The sequence below is a fragment of the Prionailurus bengalensis genome, chromosome A2, assembly GCF_016509475.1.
Source record: "Prionailurus bengalensis isolate Pbe53 chromosome A2, Fcat_Pben_1.1_paternal_pri, whole genome shotgun sequence".
Classification (NCBI taxonomy): domain Eukaryota; kingdom Metazoa; phylum Chordata; class Mammalia; order Carnivora; family Felidae; genus Prionailurus; species Prionailurus bengalensis.
In genome coordinates, this window is record NC_057348.1 from 140059793 (window position 1) to 140079721 (window position 19929).

The 19929-nt window shown below is 37.0% G+C and overlaps 1 protein-coding gene across 1 annotated transcript in view; it reads right to left on the reverse strand.

Annotated features, from left to right (window-relative positions):
• Nucleotides 1-19929, reverse strand: part of SLC13A1 (solute carrier family 13 member 1) — a 139899-nt gene that overhangs the window by 101401 nt on the left and 18569 nt on the right. Inside the window, exons 2-6 of the mRNA XM_043589381.1 lie at nucleotides 16710-16838; nucleotides 7026-7162; nucleotides 4272-4459; nucleotides 3607-3664; nucleotides 3477-3525 (exon numbers count right to left, since the gene is read on the reverse strand). Coding sequence (XP_043445316.1) covers nucleotides 3477-3525; nucleotides 3607-3664; nucleotides 4272-4459; nucleotides 7026-7162; nucleotides 16710-16838 — 561 coding nt within the window. The remainder of the gene's footprint in view (nucleotides 1-3476; nucleotides 3526-3606; nucleotides 3665-4271; nucleotides 4460-7025; nucleotides 7163-16709; nucleotides 16839-19929) is intronic.

Consider the following 19929-nt stretch of genomic DNA (forward strand, 5'->3'; position numbering starts at 1 on the left):
CATGCTTTGGGAAAAGTAGGGCAGGTTCAAGGGTATTAGGAGGGATGTATTGGCCATAATGAAAATGGGTGATCAGGGTAGGCCTCATTAAGAAGATAATACTAGGGCAAATGTTAAACGTATATTTTTAATCAATATTATTATAATTACTAATGTAGAACTTATTTGGTAGTAATTCTTAATTTTCTTCTACTTACTGGGAACTTTCTGCTTACTACACACTAAACTTTATATGGATTGGTGTGTGTTATTGCCTTTAAAGAGAAACATAATTCTAAAAAATGAAGTAAATATATAATTCTAAAATAAAGTAAGGTTATTGATCATCTTGGATTGATTTAATTATACTAGTAAACAGATTTTAATTAAATTTAAGAAAAAGACTTATTTTTTTACTGAACAAATGATTCAAATGTACAAAATTGTAGTAATTTTCAGTAGAAATTAAATATTTTTTTAAAATACGAACATGGCAAAATAGTGCAAATTTAGAAAAACCTAAGCCCTTCATTTTTCCCTCTTCTCTGAAATTTATTTTAAACCATTCCTTCTTTAAAGGAGTAATATTTGGATCTTTGATGACTTATAGTTCAAATTCAAAGCCAAACCATACAGCTATTTTAATTCAATAGAATGCCCTACCTGCTTCAAGAAGAAAATAGAAGAAAAAACATTATAAATATAAATATTCTTTCCTTTTCATAACTAGATGAAGTAGATACAGATTCTTCCACATAATCAATTAATGTTAAAGTAGCTAGTTTAAACCTGGCAAAGAACAGGTGCAATTTAGTACAAATTGAACACAAAATATACAATATATCTATCTGTAATTGTTAAAAATCAAAACATATCTTAAGTGTGTATATAAAATAACACTTTCGTGTTATCTCTAACAAAGAATACTTTTGTAAAGTAAAAAGTTATCCTTTAATTTTTCTTTTGCATAAAGTTGAATTTTATACGTTGAGTTCTACAAAGACCACAGAAGCATTGTTCAAAGGCCTTGCTTGCTCTCTTCTCCCAAACTCAGAACTCAGTCTTTATTGCCCTAAATGTACCCACATTATCTTTACTTTTCTCCATTGAACACTTGTTCCTCCTGTGTCTGCATCTCAATTGGTGACATCAAGGCCTACATTTACCTTGTTTACTCTGGCAGAGACATCTTCTATGCTTTTCTCTCTCTTGTCCTCAAAGTCTGATCAATCAAAAAAGTCCAGTTTGGTTTGCACTCTCCACTCTTCAAATTGTTGCCACAGGAAGTTTCTCAATGGGCAGAATTTACCATGCTGCTCTCCAGTTTCAAAGATTCCCATTTCCCCTAAGATAAACTCTAAACTCTTCTGCATTTAAAACAAATTTTTAAATATTATTTTTTTAATGTTTATTTACTTTTGAGAGAGAGAGAGACAGAGACAGAGCATGAGCAGGGGAGGCTCAGAAAGAGAGGGAGACACAGAATCTGAAGCAAGATCTGGGCTCTGAGCTGTCAGCACAGATCCCAACACGGAGGCTCCAACTCACAAACAATGAGATCATGACCTGAGCCGAAGTCTGACGCTTAAGGGACCACCCACACGCCCCAAGAACAGCTATTTTTTTAAATATTTTTTTAAAAGTTTATTTATTTATTTTGAGAGAGGCAGAGAGAGCATGGGCAGGGAAGGGCAGAGACAGAGAGAGAGAGAGAGACAATCCCAAGCAGGCTCTGCAGGTTCAGCGCAGGGCCTGACGTGTGGCTCGAACTCACGAAACTGTGAGATCATGACCTGAGCAGGAATCAAGAGTCGGATGCTTAACCAGACTAGTCACCCAGGCGTCCCACAGACAGCTATTCTGAACATGGCTTGATCTATCTTCACATTTCACTTACCACAACTCATCCCTAGAACCTGCAGTGGAGAGGTTTCCTGAGAAAAGGCCGGTTCTCCACATATTTGGGTCTTTGAATTCACTGCATTCTCTAATTAGAATACCTCTTCTCTTTTCACTCATTCATTAATTGATGAAGATAAATATCTACTGAAAATGAGGCAATGAAGCGTGTCATGGAATTAAATGGTGAACAAATGAGACATAGTCCCTGCATGCATGGAGTCTGCATTCTGCTGATTGAACATGCTGTGTCCTTCCTGACTCAAATCTCGTTCCCTTGCACTCCACTCCTGCAACATGCCCTGACTGAGCTGGTTGCTCTCCACTTCTGAACACTTAGCCCCTCTGTGCATGCTTCTGTTGTAGGAGTTATGTCACATGTCTTTTTTACGTCCACCTTCCCCACTAGACTCTGAGCTGCACACAGTGGGGAGCAGGTCTTTTCATCGTTGGACCTTTCTATAATGCCTAGGACTGTGTTGGATGTCAAATCGATTCGAAGGGGCTTGACACTAAATTTCAGCATCATGCCAGAAAACTGGGTTTCTAAAGATGACCACGAGAAAGTTACTGAGTGCGAGCATATTTTTCTGTTTAGGATTGCCAGTTTTCATAATTTTTAAAGCTCATTTTTAATGTATTCTTCTGTGACATACTTTGCCTGCTATTGATTTTCTATGTTTTACAAGAATTACTCTATCACTAAAAATGATAATGTTTTCATAAATGTATATTCAGTTCTCATCTTTAAAACTCTTACTGTACACTGTAGCTAAAGGCTTAAAACTTAGCTTTGTTATTTGTCTCTGCTTTACACAGAAATCACTCTTTCCTTAAAGATTTCTGTAAATAACAAGAGAGTTTTCTTTTTCCTACTGAGCTGCATGTGAATGCATTACAGCCTGAGGAAGGAACATATGCCCCACTCTCCTATTCCTAATACCATGGTTACTATAAAACTATTGCTATGCAGGATTACTTTTCAGTAGACTCAAGATCTATTGCTCCCAATACGACTCGGTATAGAATTTTTATATTGATTTATTCTGGGAAATGAATTCTGTGGGATAATTTACAAAAGTCTCCTTCCTTCCTTGAATAGCTAGAATGACTACGACTCCTCCATCTGTGTTTGACAGTAGCAATTCATAAATTCTGCATTGAATTTTTTAGTGGGAATACTAAAGATAACTGGATTGCAATTACACGAATAGTTGCTCTAAGTTTATAACCTGAAAGAAATGGGGAGAGTCCTAATGAAAATCAGGCTACCAAGCCAGTAAGATTTTAATAAGAAAATGAAACAATATTCTGAGACTGGAATTATATTTCTTTGAACTACATATGCTACCTCCTATCACCACAAACTTAGTAAAAGGAGAAAATAATGATGCTAATTTTCAAAGCCTAAAATACTTTCTATCAGAATATTGATTTTAGTCTCTCCATGAGGGCTTATCAAACCATTTTGACTTGGGCAAGCAAAGTAATTTATAAACAAGGAAGCAAGTAGCAGATTTTAAAATGCATACGTCTCTAACTGCACATCTAATATAATTTCACATATAATTATTTAGAAAGAATCACATTTAATGTACCTTTTCCAGCTCCATATTGCTTGAATTTTTCCCTGCATCATTACTGTATCTGCAAAATAAATCGACCCCGTTTATAATTTTATTAAAATGTAATTTAGAAAATCCTAATCAAAATGTCAATATTCTTTACCCTGGAACTGGTATTGTCTTCTCTTTCCTCTCGTTTGTTTCGTGTTCATTAACACTTTCTGCAAAACATTAAATAGAAGAAAAATACTTTAAAGGGTTTTCTGTGTGTGCAGGTGTGTGTGTGTGTGTGTGTGTGTGTGTGTGTGTGTGTAAAGATGGAAGCATTACTAGAAACTGAAAATAAATTCACCTACTGACATAACATTCATCTTAATAAAGTATTTTATAAATACAAATATTGCCCCAACAGTTTTCACTCTATCAGGGAAATTTATCAGAGCCAGAAATAACCACAGCCAAATGCAATGCTCTTTCCAAATAGAATGTAGGAATGACAGATTCCCAGTTTTATGCAGGAATGTCAATTCAGTATGAAAGTAGACCTGGGGTCTCCTGAGAGAGAGAGACAGAGAAAGATTTCCATCAGACTGGCTGGAGGATAGAAAGGGCATTCTTCCTCTTTTTTTCCAGAGAATGTAGATTTGACCATTAACTGAAGGTAAAATATTCGGGTAATGTCATTCCTTTGTATAAATACAGAAAGGGGAAGGCTAAATTCACATCATGCATGTATGGATAGTCAATAAAATATAAGCCAGGATTCTTGAGTTTATGCCTATTGCCCAAATGATTAGACCCCGCTGCAGCTGTAACAACATGTGATACCATCAATTTCCAGTCCATGGTTGGTTGATCCACTGAAATAAGTCATCTGAGTGGCCTCGACCTCTGCTTCAGCACTGATGATTTGCTGTGCCACAGCCTCCACGATGGGCATCACCATGGCAGCAGTTGAGGTGTTGCTAAGCCACATAGATAAAAAGGCGGTACTGCTCATGAACCCCAATGTCAGCCTGAAATGAGAGGGCTTTTAGTATGAACTGTGCTCTTCAGCTTAACTAGCTCTGTATTATTTAACTGTCAAGGTTGCTGTTTTTGACTTGGGAATTTTTTTCAAAACACACTTAAGTTAAGGTTCCCCTTGGATGACGACCCCTGAGGATGGCCATAGCCAGACAGGAACCAAAGTGGCACATAGAAGAGTGGAGTTTTTATGAGATTTGTCTCCCTGGAAACCATAAGAATCTTCTCTTGAAACAGAAAAAAATGATTAAATGTATAACCGAACTGCAAGTCAGTAGATGGTATAACAGCTTATAATATTATACCAATATTTGAATGCCCTTTGCAGATGACGCTTACCTTCAAATACTAGTAAGAGGAAATGTCATCAATTTTTGAGTTTAGGATCCCTTATTCTTTCTCTTACCTTTTGATCTCATCTCTGTTTATTAGTCTTTGTGCCAGGGAAGCACAAGGGCAAGGAGAAAAATTAGTATTTTTAAATCTGCTTTTTGTTATTGACTACTTGGTTCAGTATATGGTAGATAAAGGAAATGGTTAAAATTACTAGCTAAAATGAGGTTTCAGAATTTTCTATAGATTCTATTATTTACGCTTTCTTGAATTTAACATTCCTACCTGTGGTCAAGAACTGGATATATTATTTTGTCTTCTCTTATATTTAGAGCAGTTCTTCTCCTTTAAAAATAACACACCTAAGACTTCTAGGATTTGAAACTGTATCTATAAGCTTTCAAAGTCACACCTGGGGGGAAAAATATGATCTCCTTTGAGTAGGAGATCCCAGAAAATCATTCAGAAGCACATCTTTCCATATAAAGCCATTTATAAAATTCTGTGACTCCCCTTAAAAGTAGATCCACAAGTGGGGCGCCTGGGTGGCCCAGTGGGTTGAGCATCCCACTTCAGCTCAGGTCATGATCTCACAGTTCATGAGTTTGAGCCCCATGTCGGGCTCTGTGCTGACAGCTTGGAGCCTGGAGCCTGCTTCGCATTCTGTGTCTCTCTCTGTCTCTGCTCCTTCCCTGCTCACATGCTGTCTCTCTCTCAAAAATAAATAAAGATTAAAAAAAAAAAGTAGATCCACAAGAAAAATTCCACACTGTAAGTTTCCACTTCAGATCAGGTGAACAATTTTTACATGTAAAACAAAATAGAACTCTTCAGATATCTGTTTAAATAAGACATGATTCTTAATAAAAGTAAACTAGAAATACCTTTAACTTAAGGCTCTGACAAGACATGAAATATTCCTATAAAAGAAGATGGTGATCAGATAAATCTTTAGTGTGGTGAAAATGCCTTAAATTGCAAAGCCACTTAATGATATAATGGACAGGACTCTTGCTTCACTGTGCGGTTCACTCCCCTATTCCCTGTGGTCAGTGAGAAGGTGATCAAGGAAAAGAGACAGTATCTGTAGCGTCCCAAGAGCTGTGGAACACCATTTCATTTTAAGAGTGAAATTACCTTAATACATACATGTTATAAAAATTGTAAGTAACAAACATTTAAAAAATTTGACTCATCTGAGTTATTTTCTGTATTCAACAACACTATTTTACTCATAAATGGTAAACACAGATATGGATACACTCTAGAATGAATTATGCAACATAATTCAATAAAATTTTCTTATTTTCAAAGAAAAATGAGAAGGGAAGAACCACCTAAGGCTTTAAAGCTTAATGCTTAGGCAAATGTTAAATGCGTATTTTAAAATCAGTATTATTATAATTTCTAATTTAGAACTTTTTGGTGGTAATTTTACTGGGAACTTTCTGCTTACTACACACTAAACTTTATAAGGACTGGTATATATGTATTGCCTTTAGATAGAAACATGTAATTTCTCATATGCAAGTGATTATGACACTGAAAATATATTTTTTAGCTCACATCTATGTTCTTAACAAGAGCTAGAATTAAAACTACAAAAGCCAATTAATTTAATGGAAAAAAGCATTCATTTCAGTGGGGGAAAGCATTCAGTGGGGGAAAATCAGTCAAGTGAGCGATTTCACATTCTGTAGATGAAACTTCTTAATTGTTTCACTTTGCAACAGTTCATTTAAAAAGAAAAATGTTCACCTTGGAATTTTTCTGCACACATTTGTATTTTGTCAGTAATGTCTTTGTCTTTGGTTCTTAACATCTTCCCTGATGATCAAGGATGCTCTTGAACAAGTCTTGAATGGGTAATTAGCCAAAAAACGAGATAGGACTGAAATCTACTCTGAAGCCTATCAATCTTGTCTGTTGAGGTTCAAGGCTCCTTTCAGCTTTGCCTCTTAATGTGCATGAAAGGTGAGAGAGTTGTGTGCACTTACTCCAATCTCCCTGTAGTTAGACCTGCTGTGAAGGGAAAGTTGTTGTTTCCTCCTCCAACTCAAGTACACTTTACATCCCTTTCATATTTGCAGAGGAGAGAAAAAGGCATGAATTATACTGTGATATGAATGACTGCCTGGACGCGTATTACTTATTTAGTTATTTGCTCTGCATAAAAATGATCTGTTTGGAATGTAAACCTGGAACAGTAAATGCGGTACTTACCATGCTGGGTTCACACCCACTGTCATCACCATTCTCAGAGCGATCCTTTTGTGTAAATTCCATTTTTCTATTGATGTTGCTAAGCAGATGACTCCAATTAGCAGTAGATGAAAATCTTTGAAATAAGCAGATGCCACCTGAAATTATAGTTAAGCCCATGATCATTTATTTATGTTGGTGGGGGGAAAATGAGATTGCCCGAGAAAGCAATTTTGCTTTCTCTTAACTTTGCTGCTCTTAGCTGTGACCTTCAAACTACTTAATCTTTCTATTTGGTTAAGAAAAATGTAGATGCATTAGAATACAAATTTGAAGTAAGTTCTATATTCTTATCCAGAAATAGTAGTGTTAAGGAAGAATGTATACAAAAAAAAAAAAAAAAAAGAAAGGGAACCCAAGATACTGGGTTTTTATTTACTTTTATTTTTTTATTTTTAATGTTTATTTATTTATTTTGAGGGGGGAGGGAGAACGAGTAGGGGAAGGGTAGAGAGAGGGGGAGGGAGAGAATCCCAATCAGGCTCCACACTTAGCGTGGAGCCCGATGAGGAGCTCCAGGCATGGCTCTATCTCACGACCACAAGATCATGACCTGAACCAATATCAAGAGTTGGATGCGTAGCTGACTGAGCCACACAGATGCTCCATACTGGGTTTTTAAATAACTGTGTAACATCAGGAAACTGCCTTCAATGTCTTAATTTTTCCTCCTCTCAGCTGGGGTTAATCGAGTTATGCTACTATGGTAGAATGACAATGACTGTGATTTGGGAAAGTCCAAGTTAAGTCTCCAACTTGCCAGTGTCGTCGATACTATCCATTATGCCATAACTTCAGTGTCACTTCTTAATACTTTGAATGGTTTTACCTTCAAAATCATTAGCTAGAAAATAAATACCCTTCAATAGGAGCCAACATTTTAAACCATTTTTAGCTAACACCATTGAGAGATTAGTAGAGTGTACAGACACTTTGGGTCCACCTATTTACCAAAGAATGCTCTGAGGTATGTTAGGTACATAATCTTTTTCTCAAACAGCAGCAACAACACAAAGATGTTGTGGTCAAATAAGTTTAGAAACCAGAGAGTTTTGAAATACTAGCATTTTCTTTCCCGTAGATCTCCTCAAAACCTTTAAATACTATACTTATAATATTTAAACATTAAATTTTATAAATAATATAAACATTGTATTATATATTTATATTAAGTATACCTTTAATATATATTGCCACTCCAAGAGTTCCATATACAACATATTTCTCAATTTATCTAACCACAGAAAACTTACTTTTAAATTCTTAGGTGCTGTACCTCATGAGACTGATATTCAACAGACCTGACTTTAGGACCCGCTTGGTTAAACTGAATCACAAGGCTGTGCAGAAAAGAGACGATTATAAGAGGAAATATCCCTAAGGCACCTGAGTGGCTCAGTCAGTTAAGTGTCTGACTCTTGATTTCAGTTCAGGTCATGATCTCACCATACGTGAGATCAATCCCCACAGCAGGCTCTGCGCGGGCAGCGTGGAGCTTGCTTGGGATTTCTCTCTCTCCCTCTCTCTGCCCCTCTTCCACTTGCACACTCTCTCTCAAAATAAATAAATAGACATTTAAAAAGAAAGAAGAAATATCCCTTAAAAATATCTGTTAGAAGGAATGGAAGAGTTGGAAAATAACTATTCTAATATGAAACCACAAAGGAACAGAAAAATCAGTCTTCATGATGATTTTGCTATTAAAATTTTTTTAATGTTTATTTATTCTTGACACAGAGAGGGAGACAGAGAGAGAGAGAGACAGAACATTAGTGGGGCAGAGAGAGAGGGAGACACAGAATCCAAAGCAGGGTCCAGGCTTTGAGCTGTCAGCACAGAGCCCGATGTGGGGCTCGAACCCACGAACCAGGAGATCATGACCTGAGCTGAAGTTGGACACTCAATGGACTGAACCACACAGGCGCCCTTATTTTGATATTTTGAGTTGTACCTGCACTTTTAGTATAACCCACCAAATCTGGCTTGGTTTCAAAACAAAATAAAAATTAGCCTTGGAATTAAAAGTGGACAAGTGGATCTCTTCTTTATGTTTTGTGAAAAGTTAGTTTATTATGTTTTCAAAGTTTATATGTACCTCTTTGCATTTTGTAGTAATTGCATAATAGAAAATAATTATATCAATTTCCTTATTATTTCATTTATTAATTACTCTAACATTGGACAAGAGTTTACTATGCACCAAAACTGTTATATGAACAGGGAAGGCAAGAATAAATGTCTGACATGTTTTTCCCTCTTCACACCTCTTCAATTCTCAAATATCCAGCTTTTCTAAACAGATTTTACTATTTTTCTGTATTGTGGAGCCCTGTTTATTTCCTTTATAGCACATCACATTATGTAGTTTGTTATTACACTATACATTCTAAGAGGACCAGGAATCTGTTTTGCTAGTCATTGCATATTTGGCACCTAGTACAGTTCTGGTACAGAGTAGGAGCTCAGTAAATAATACTGGATGAGTGAGAGAGGGAGGAAGGGAATCCACGTACAAGCTACACTCTTTGAGCTCCTAAATCCCAATTGTCTACCCTCTCTTCCCAAACTTCTAACCTCTTAACTCTCTCAGTCCTTACATTCAGTATAAGTATTCTTTCAATTTATTATTTTACTAGTATTTACAACCTGACAAACCATTTTTTTCCCTTCCTGGGTCTATCTCTGCCTCTCTGAATTTTTCTTCTTGGCCTACTTTCAAAATTACTTTTCCTCTACCTTTTTTTAAATGTTGGTACTCTATAAGGTTTGTCTCCAGTCTTGTTTTGCACCCCTGATTATTGAATCTTACAGATTCAATTTCTAACTCTATGTGACTAAAATCATGTTTGGCACATAGTAGGCATTCAATACCTATTTGTTGAATTAATGCTGATGACACTAAGGTGTTTGTGCCCAAACAGATAAGTCTTCTGTGTTCCAGACTGGTGTATCCAGCTGGACATTTCCATTTGAATTTCCTATAAATATCTAAAAACTCAGCATATGCCTTTTTGTGGCAAATGAAACTTCCATCTACTTAGTTCTCCAAGTTAGAAACCTAAGGGTCAGCTCTGATTCCTTTTTCATTTCCAATAAGTGCGTCTTAGTCACTAAGTCCTATTATTTCCAGTTCCCCCATCTACTTTAAATTGTCCACTTTGTTCTATTCAAACCTTACTACTACTCAAACCTTTAATTGAGCTCCTTACCACTTCTCACATGGTTACCGTTTGATCTTTTTCTAATCCACCCCTCACCATTGTCACAATTACTTTTCTAAAGTATAAATCTAATCACATCATTGTGCCTCCTATACTACTTCAGTGGACCCCATGTGTTTTAAGACCCAAATCCAACCTTCTCAACACGTCTTGTAAGACTCTTCATCATTTAGTCCCATTTCACCTTTCCAGCTTAGTCTTTCAGTGCTCTCTGCCAACTTCTCCTTATGTGTGAAACTCTCCAATCACAGAAATGTTTTAACACTCGGCTGTCATTTAACCTGGAATGACTCTATTCTCTTATTTTGGTTACCCATAATTTTCCTTCATGGATGAAATCAGATGTCAATTCTAAGATGCCTTTCCTGACTACCCTAAACGTGGTTGGATGCCGCTTCCTTTTGTGAGAGTACATCTTAATGCACGTGGTGATAATTTTGTTTTTTACTTTATTATCCCCTTTATTAGACTAGCTATATGTTGAAGGCAGAGATGTGTCTTATTGATCATTGCATTTATGGATTTAGGACATTCATGGCACGTATTGGCACTCAATAGATACTGAATTAATAAGTCCCTAGACTCAAGAAGCTTACAGGTTACTAGGTGAGAAAAACAAGGTAACAAAGACAGCAGTAAAGTATCACAGGTGCATGGAAAATATTTCTTCAAGCTATAGCTGAGGCTCAAAGAGTAAATAACCACCTTTTTCTAGGGGAATTGGGAAACTCTTCTTACAGTACCTGATATTCAAATTGATTATTGGAAGATAAATAGACATTTGAGCTTTCCTCTGCTCTTATCTCTTTTGCAGTTTTGCTCATGAAAATAAACCCTACTTACACTATTCCATCAGTCTGAGAATTCTATGAAAAAATAAATGCAGAATTATTTAAAAAATTACCATGTATTTAAAGAAATAGAAGTGAGCCATTATTAGTAAATTATTGAACACAGAAGGAAGTCCAAGACCATAAGATACTCTTGTATTTCTCTTTAGATTATGTCAGCAGTTGGCAGACTTTGTCTGTAAAAGGTCAGATAATAAATGTGAATTTGTGAGCCTCATTGTTTGTACTGCAACTACTCAACTTGTCTGTAGCACAAAAGTAGCCAGAGACTGTAAATGAACAACCATGGCTTTGTGTGTTTCCAATAAAACTTAAAAAACATTTTTTTAAATGTTTATTTATTTTTTGAGAGAGAGATTGACAGAGTGTGAGCAGGGGAGGGACAGAGAGAGAGAGGAAGACACAGAATCTGAGGCAGGCTCCAGGCTCTGAGCTGTCAGCACAGATGTGGGGCCCGAACTCACAAACCACAAGATCATGACCTGAGCTGAAGTCGAAGGCTCAACTGACTGAGCCACCCAGGTGCTCCTCCAGTAAAACTTTAATTTAAAAATTGGGTAGCAGGCTGAATTTGGCCCTCAGACTCATAGTTTTCCAGTCTCTTAATAGACTCTGTAAACAAAAAAATGGCCTGCAGCCCAATTGTCTAAATGCAAATAATTATAAACCTAAGGAGGAATTCTCACATTCTTTTGTTTTCCATTGTATTACCCATTCTTTGGGTTTCATCACAGTATATTTGTAGCACATTAGTCACGAGTATATGTGTTTGTTTATAGCCCATGTGTATAGGAGGTAATAGGAGAAAATGCTACTGGTCTGTAAATGACACTGGTAAATATAACTATTTTTGAGGCAAAATAAGCATGTCAAATAAAATTCTAATGAAATTTGAAATCTGTTTTTAAGATCAAGGTAGTCATATTTCTGTCTCAAAGTGGGATTTCACCAAAACACATGCACTTTTGCTATCAGAGCATGTGGGTTCTCTCTTAGCTATAAAATTTACCAGTTCACAAGCTTCCTACAAGTCAGTATACTTACCCATAAAAGTTCAATAATACTTCATATCAAGTTTGTGAATTAAATGATATTTTTTAGAAAAATGCTCAGTTATAAAGTATATGATTATATTAATTATATTATATTAATTATATTATATTATATTATTATTATATTATATATATTTTGTTGTTTAAGAATATGTATTTATGCTTTGTTGCTAAATCCAATGGTCAATTTCCAGTTTTCGCATTAATTGACCTATTAGATTCGACACATTTGATCACTGCCTCATCCTTAAAACATTTCCAGGATCCCACACTCTCCTGGTCTTCCTCCTACCTCAATAACCTATCCTCATTCTTCTTTGCAAATTCTTTTTCTTCTTATCAATCCCTTAATGTTGTAGTTCTCCAATTAGTCAGTTCTTTGTTATCTTTGTTTTTTATCTTCACTCATTCTCTAAACGATCTCATCAACTTTTAGAGCTTTCAGTATCATGTATATGCTGATAATTCTCAAACCTGTATCTCCAGCTCAGCTCTCTCGGCCCATTTGTATTTAACTGCCTATTTAACACCCTCACTTGTATATCAAACAGTTATTTCATACTTAGTGTCCAACTTTGTATTCCTGGTGTCAGCCTCTCTTGTGCAACAAGCCTACTCTGCCCATGGTTTTCCCCATTTCAGTTGATGGCAACTCCAATTTTCCAGCTGCCAGGTCAAAAAGTTCTGAGGCATCCTTGAATTCTTTCTTTCTATCATATGCTCTATCAAATCATACAGGAAATTTTGTTGGTTTTATCTTAAAAATACATTAACAATATATTCAATATCCCTATTACTATCCCTTGTCTGAATTAACCATGGCCTCTCAACTGCATTATTGCAATAACCTGCTACCTGTTTCCTTCTTTTTGCCTTGTTTCTCAGCATAGCAGGTCTAAATTATCCTTTTAAATAAAAGTCAAATTGATCATGCCACTCCTCTACTCAAAACTCTCTAGAGAGTCTCATTCTCATTTCATTAAAATGTTACTTATGTTGGCCTACTTTGGCCCTAGATGGTCTAGTCCCTCTACACATTATCTCCCTGACATCATCTTCTATCATTTTCTCCTTCACTCACTTTGCTCTAATCACCCTTCGGACCTATTCCTGCCTTGAGGTGTTTGTGGGGGCCGTGTGGCCTTCAGTGACGGCTGTTCCCCAGATATCCACATGACTAACTCCCTCATCTCCTGTAAGTCTTTGTTCAGGTATTGACACCTCATTGAGTCTACTCTGATGATCCTGTTTAAAACTGCAACCCTCTCTAGATCTTTATTATCCTGTTGCTTTTTTCCATAGCACCAATTACCTTCTAACTCCCTGTAATTTACCTATGCATTAAGGTATATTGTTTATTGTCTCTTTTCTCCTATGAAGACAGGGACTTTTGTCTGTATTTACTCATTAATGTATTCCCAAGATCCTGGCAGAGTCCTAGCACATAAATATTTATTGCACGACTGACCTAAATATATAACATCTGCATATACATATGAGTATCTTCATATTTATATCTATAAAATTTATATATAAACACTTTTTCCATGACGATAATAATAATAATGATATTTGTTTTGGAATATCTAATTCGGCACACTAAATATTTAGCATTTCAGATTTTATTCAATAGATATGAGAGAAATTCAAAATTTGTTGACATTATTTAATACAATAAGGTGCTCAGTAAGATACAGATATTTAGCATTGACTTAATAAATGCATAACATAAGATTAAAACTATTGTGGCCAAAGAGAAGGATGTGTAAGGCTCTGCACTTAGACAAGGGTATTAAAGACACATTAGTCTCCATGGCAAAGTTGAGATTCCAAATCCTTCAGAAGGGCTGGAATGATATTTAACACCTTTAACTGTGGATATTAAAACTCATAAGAATAATTGATGCCTAGTATCTATCACTGTTTCACATTTTTATTTGATTTGATTATTATAACAACCTCTGGATTATGAGAAAAAAAGAGTTGCTAAGGGATATGATCAGGACCATACAAGTAATTAGTGGTGAATATCAGGTTTTAAGCTCAGGTCTTCTGAATAAATCTCTAGCCCTTTCCCCATAACTTTGGTCAGATATTTCCTAGTAAAATTCCAGTTGCCCTTTCTGGAAAGAGGATCATAAGACTGAAGAGCAGTTTGCTACACTGAAAGTCCTAAGGACTTTGATTTGTTTCAAGTTCCTACTAAGCTTAGGGTAAAAAAAAGTCACATAAAATTTGCAATGAATTTAGGCTGAAATGAAATAGATTCACTTAGCTTTGCAACAGTCAGAATGTTTCTAGTGAGGTATTCACTCTTGTCAATGTACAAATAATGATAATATTAACTAATATATAGTGAGTGCTTACCACGTGATAGACATTACATTCACTAACTATCTAATTCATAAGTACCACTGACAAACTGGAGGTAGTTCTGGGAACAGGAGTGAAGATGGTGGTGATGGCACAGGTGGAGGTGGTGGGGTTAAGGAAGGGAGTTGAGATGCAGAAACCATAAAGACTGGAGCGGGGGAGACTGAAAGAGGAAATGGTATTTATTTTCACATCAAAAACAGCAATGTCATGTGGAAGAAAGATGAAGTTTTTATTGTTGCTATTGTTGCTGTCCATGTGTGTGTGTGTGTGTGTGTGTGTGCGCGCGTGTGTGTGTGTGTGTGTGTGTGTGTGTGTATGCGTAATCTTAGACATTTAGAGGAAAGTCTAGGGACAAAGTGACTGAGTTTGACACTGGGCTCAGTAAAGCTGAGTGAATCAAGTATTCAAAGTGTTAAAAAAAAAATATGTATTTTCTTTGAAGGGTATTCTAAACCCACACACAGGAAGACCCAAACACTTCCTGAGTGATCTCATCTGTAAGAGCTATTGAGAGGGGAAATCCCTGCCCAGGATGAAATGATCCAGAAGTACGAGCTTCCAAGGCTAAGGTTCTATGACTGTTAAATTAGTCTGAGGTTGACACTTCTGGAGACAAAGGACTCCTGGACAGGTATTGGCAGCCTGACTAACGCAACAGCTGATAGTACCTAGAATTTTGCTGCCTCTAGCCAGGCCTCCACATTCTGTAAAGAGGCAAAGATATTTCTTTGGCAGTTCCCACAAAGCCAGGCTTTCCTAGGCATCCTTCTTCTCCTGTCTTCCTTTAGCCTCTTTGCTACAGAAATGCCCCAGTTGCAGTTAATCTTGCTTTGATCTCAGCTTCTTTTAAAAAGTCAATTTAGTCAGTTTCATTCTTATTAAACCGTAAAAGACAAATACGTCACTGTTGAACTAGTCACCTTTAGAGGTACAACCACCTAGGCCAGCAGGACAGGAGTTAATAACTTAACACACTACGTTTAAGAACTTGCCTGCCCCTTCTTTTAAATATTCCTTTACTGGGAGCCATGTAGCATGTTGGAACATTTGAGAAACTTCTTAAATTATAGATCCCAGATTCTGTGGGCAGCAGAAGGGGACGAGAAGCTACACTCTCTTCCCAAGCAATGGTGCTTAGAAAGAAAAGAGTCAAGTTTCTGAGGGAAGGGAAAATGCAGTAAGAAAAGAGGAGTAAAATGGATCTGCAACGCAAAAAGAAGAAAAGAAGATCTTGAACCACGAAATGAGGAAGAAGGACATGAAGAGAAGGAAAGGAATTGCTTCTCCCATAGGACAAAAAACAAAACAAAATAACAACAACAAAAAACCCCATCTCTATATAACATGGGTTATTTAAAAAGAAAAATCTCTACCCACGTTATAAGACAGATGAACCTCAAGTTAGCAATATTGAACCCTGGCAGAAGATAGAAGTCCAAAGGTGACAAATTGCAGGGGCTGGCATCTTGAACTTGACACCTTTCCTGAGATTCTTTCAGCTGTGGTTTGGGCAGTTGTGTGCTGGGTGGCTGGAGACTGCATGAAGACAGATTTTCTGATTTCAATGCATTTCATGCTTTTAATGGGAAACTGAATCCATTTTCTTCAGACGGGTACCCTCAGATTGTATAAAGGTAAGAAACACCTCTCAGCATGAATAAACTCCTCTCAGCAAGAACAAAATAGAAATACACATGAAAGTTAATTTGGCTTTATCTTTTGAAATGGCAGGTTTCTGGAAAAGAAAACAGGGTAGCTTTTTCTTCATTAAAAACAAAAATTGCTTTTCTAACACTGTGTGAGACCAAATTCTGTTGAAAAGAAAAAGCTTATGCAGGATGTGAAAAGGTTGGCCCTTTTGTTGGGAGAGAGACACCAGCCATAGATGTCAGTCCAGGAAGGCTGGACACGCATTTCTCCTACTGACACACATGACTCAAGAGGCTACAGCCTGTGTTTTGTTTCTGTCCACCTGAATGCAGACATACATGCAGAATTCTAGGGAGAAACAACTGGAAACATGCAGGACTAATGTGGAAGCTTTATCAATAGGATTATTGCTCCCTTTCAATACAACTTTCTCAATGGGAGTATCAACACAAAATAAGGAATCTAATTATCACATACATTTGCAAGAGGACTTACGTTCTTAGAAGGCATGATCCCAAACAATGGAAACATTAAACCAGGCAGCAAAGCTGTTACTGACAGAGGCAAAGCTTCTGTAAGCCAAAATGTGGCAATGACAAAGAGTGTGTAGGCACATTCTGCTTCCTGGAAAGAACAAAAGAAAAATGCAAGGTGAAATAATGAGGCTGGGAAATCATTAATCAAATCACATCCACATTTGCTGAATGGAGCTGTGTCACCGAGAAAGTAAGAGGAAACTCTGGAGGTCTCTGAACCTTTAAGTTGGGCAGCAAATAATTATTTCTCAGGGATTCTAAGAGCCAAAATTTAATAAAATGAAAAAACGAAGACAAAAAAGTCCTCAGTTTTTAATTTTCATTCACCTTCCTTCGAAACAGATAACAGCATATAGTCAATTTTCTGTGCTCGTATCGGTGTGTATGAATGCTTGTGTTCACTTTTATTTGCCTATAAAATGCCCTCCCGGTTCTTCTGGAGTGTGTAAATAGCCAAGTTACTGCCTTTCCCCTGGGGCGAGACATATATGACTTTTAAATGTGTTCCCTGGTGCCTGTTGGTGGCACATGTACACCTGCCTTCCTCTCCTACTAAAGGGCGTAAATCAACCTAGAAAAAACTTTTTGCTGTATTTTGCTTCAGATAAAGAAGGGCAGGGCCAAGCTACATGAGATGGATGGGACTAAATGAGCTCCTAAGTAACATGGACCTGGAGTTTAAGAGCCTCCTGCTTTGCTTTTTAGAAAGACAGCTGAGCTCCTGGGGAAACATAGAGAGACTCAACAGAAATGAGATTCTTAACAGAATCTGTTGCTTTGCTAGGTATAAAATTGTGTGTTTATGTTTTAGGATGTTGTTAAAAAATGGTTGAGATTTGGGGCTCAAGATGGCAGAACTGAACTTGCCTCCTCCCATAGACACAACAAATCTATAGCTACACATGAGATAATTTGTTCAGAAAAATAAACCTAGGAACTACCTTAATAGTTTCCTTCACAACAAAGGATAAAAAAGCCACATCTGGACAGGTAAGAGAGGCAGAGATGTGGTCTCACCAAAAACCCTGTGTATGGTATGGTGACCCACCATTAGGAGATATCTCACAAATATGAAGTTACTCCCTGAGGAGTGAGGGGTTTGTGCCCCAGATTGGACACCTCAACTCTTGGGATCTGTACCAGAGAGAGGAGGCCCCCAAATATCTGGCTTTGAAAACCAGTGGGGCTTAGGTTCAGGTGAACCATGAGGCTGTAGGGAATGGAGATTCTACTCTTCAAGGGTTCATGTACGAATTCACCCACCCTGGGACTCAGCACAAAATCAGCAGTTTGAAAAGTGCTGAGACCATACACGAAGGAGAGTCATTCGCTAATCTTAAAAGTGTCTCCCAGAGGGGCAGAGCCTGTTAGGATTCTGTCCAGGGAAAGAGGTGCTGGTTGGTGCTATTTTTGCATTCTTCCCTTGTCTTGTGGTATCCACCCCTACGGCCCCCTCCACCCTGCCAGAGCTGGGAGGCTGATCCTACATTCAAAGCCCTGCCAAAGCTAGCAGGAAAGTGTACCCACCACAGAATATGCCCCTCGAGTGCCTGGCTCTGCTGGCCAGGGAGGACAGCATTTCTGGGCACTACAAGTCTACAACAATCAGAGAGATAGTCATTGGCATGCTACCACCTAAAGAAACAAGAAAAAATACAAATAGTCTAACTTTGTACCTAAAGGAACCAGGAAAATAACAATAAAGCCCAACATTTGTAAAAGGAAAAAAATAATTATTTTTCAAATTAATTCCAAATTAATTTTATGGAAATTATTTCCATTTCAGAGTGGAAATAAATAAAATAGACACTAAAAAGACAAGAGAAAAGATCAATGGAACTAAGATCTGGTTCTTTGAAAAGATAAACAAAACTCAAAAACTTTTAGCTAGACCTATGAAAGAAAAAAAGAGAGAGGGCTCAAATAAATAAAGTTAGAATATCAGATAAGTTATACCTGACATCAAAGAATTACAAATAATCATAAAAGACTACTATGAAAAATTGTATACCAATAAACTGGACAAACTAGAAGAAATGGATAAATTCCTAGAACTATACAATCTTCTAAGACGGAATCATAAAGAAATAGAAAATCTGAAAAGACCAATTACTAGTAAGGAGATTGAGTGAGTAATCAAAAACTCCCAACAAAGAAAAGTCCAGGACTGAAGAGCTTCACCAGTGAATTCTACCAAATGTTAAAAGATCTAACACTTCTCATTCTTTTTTTTTTTTAATTTTTTTTTCAACGTTTATTTATTTTTGGGACAGAGAGAGACAGAGCATGAACGAGGGAGGGGCAGAGAGAGAGGGAGACACAGAATCAGAAACAGGCTCCAGGCTCTGAGCCATCAGCCCAGAGCCTGACGCGGGGCTCAAACTCACGGACTGCGAGATCGTGACCTGGCTGAAGTCGGACGCCTAACCGACTGCGCCACCCAGGCGCCCCTAACACTTCTCATTCTTAAGCTTGTCCAAAAACTGGAGAGGAGGGAATGCTCCCAAACTCATTTTATGAGACCAATATCACCTTGATACCAAAACCAGAAAAGGACACATAAGAAAAAAATTACAGGTCAATCTCCCTAATGAACATAGATGCCAAATCCTCAACAAAATATTAGCTAACTGAATTCAGTGGTACATTAAAAGGATCATGCATCATAATCAAGTGAGAATTATTCCAGGGATTCAAGGATGGTTCAATATCCACAAATCTATCAAGGTGATATACCACATTGATATAATGAATGATAAAATTTATATGATCATCTCAATAGATACAGAAAAAGCACCTGACAAAATTCAACATCCTTTTATGATAAAAACTCGACAAGGTGGGTATAGATGGAATAAAACTCAGTATAATAAAAGCCATATATGACAAGCCCACAGCTATCATATACTCAATGGTAAAAAGCTGAAAGCACTTCCTCTAAGATCAGGAACAAGACACAGATGTCCACTCTCACTACTTCTACTCAGCATAGTACTGGAAGTTCCAGCCACAACAATTAGGCAAGAAAAGCAAATAAAAGGAATCCAAATTCGAAGGAAGAAGCAAAACTGGCACTATTTGCATATGACATAATATTATATAGAGAAAATCTTAAAGACTCCACCAAAAACACTACTGAGGCTAATAAATTAATTAAAATTGCAGGACACAAAACAACT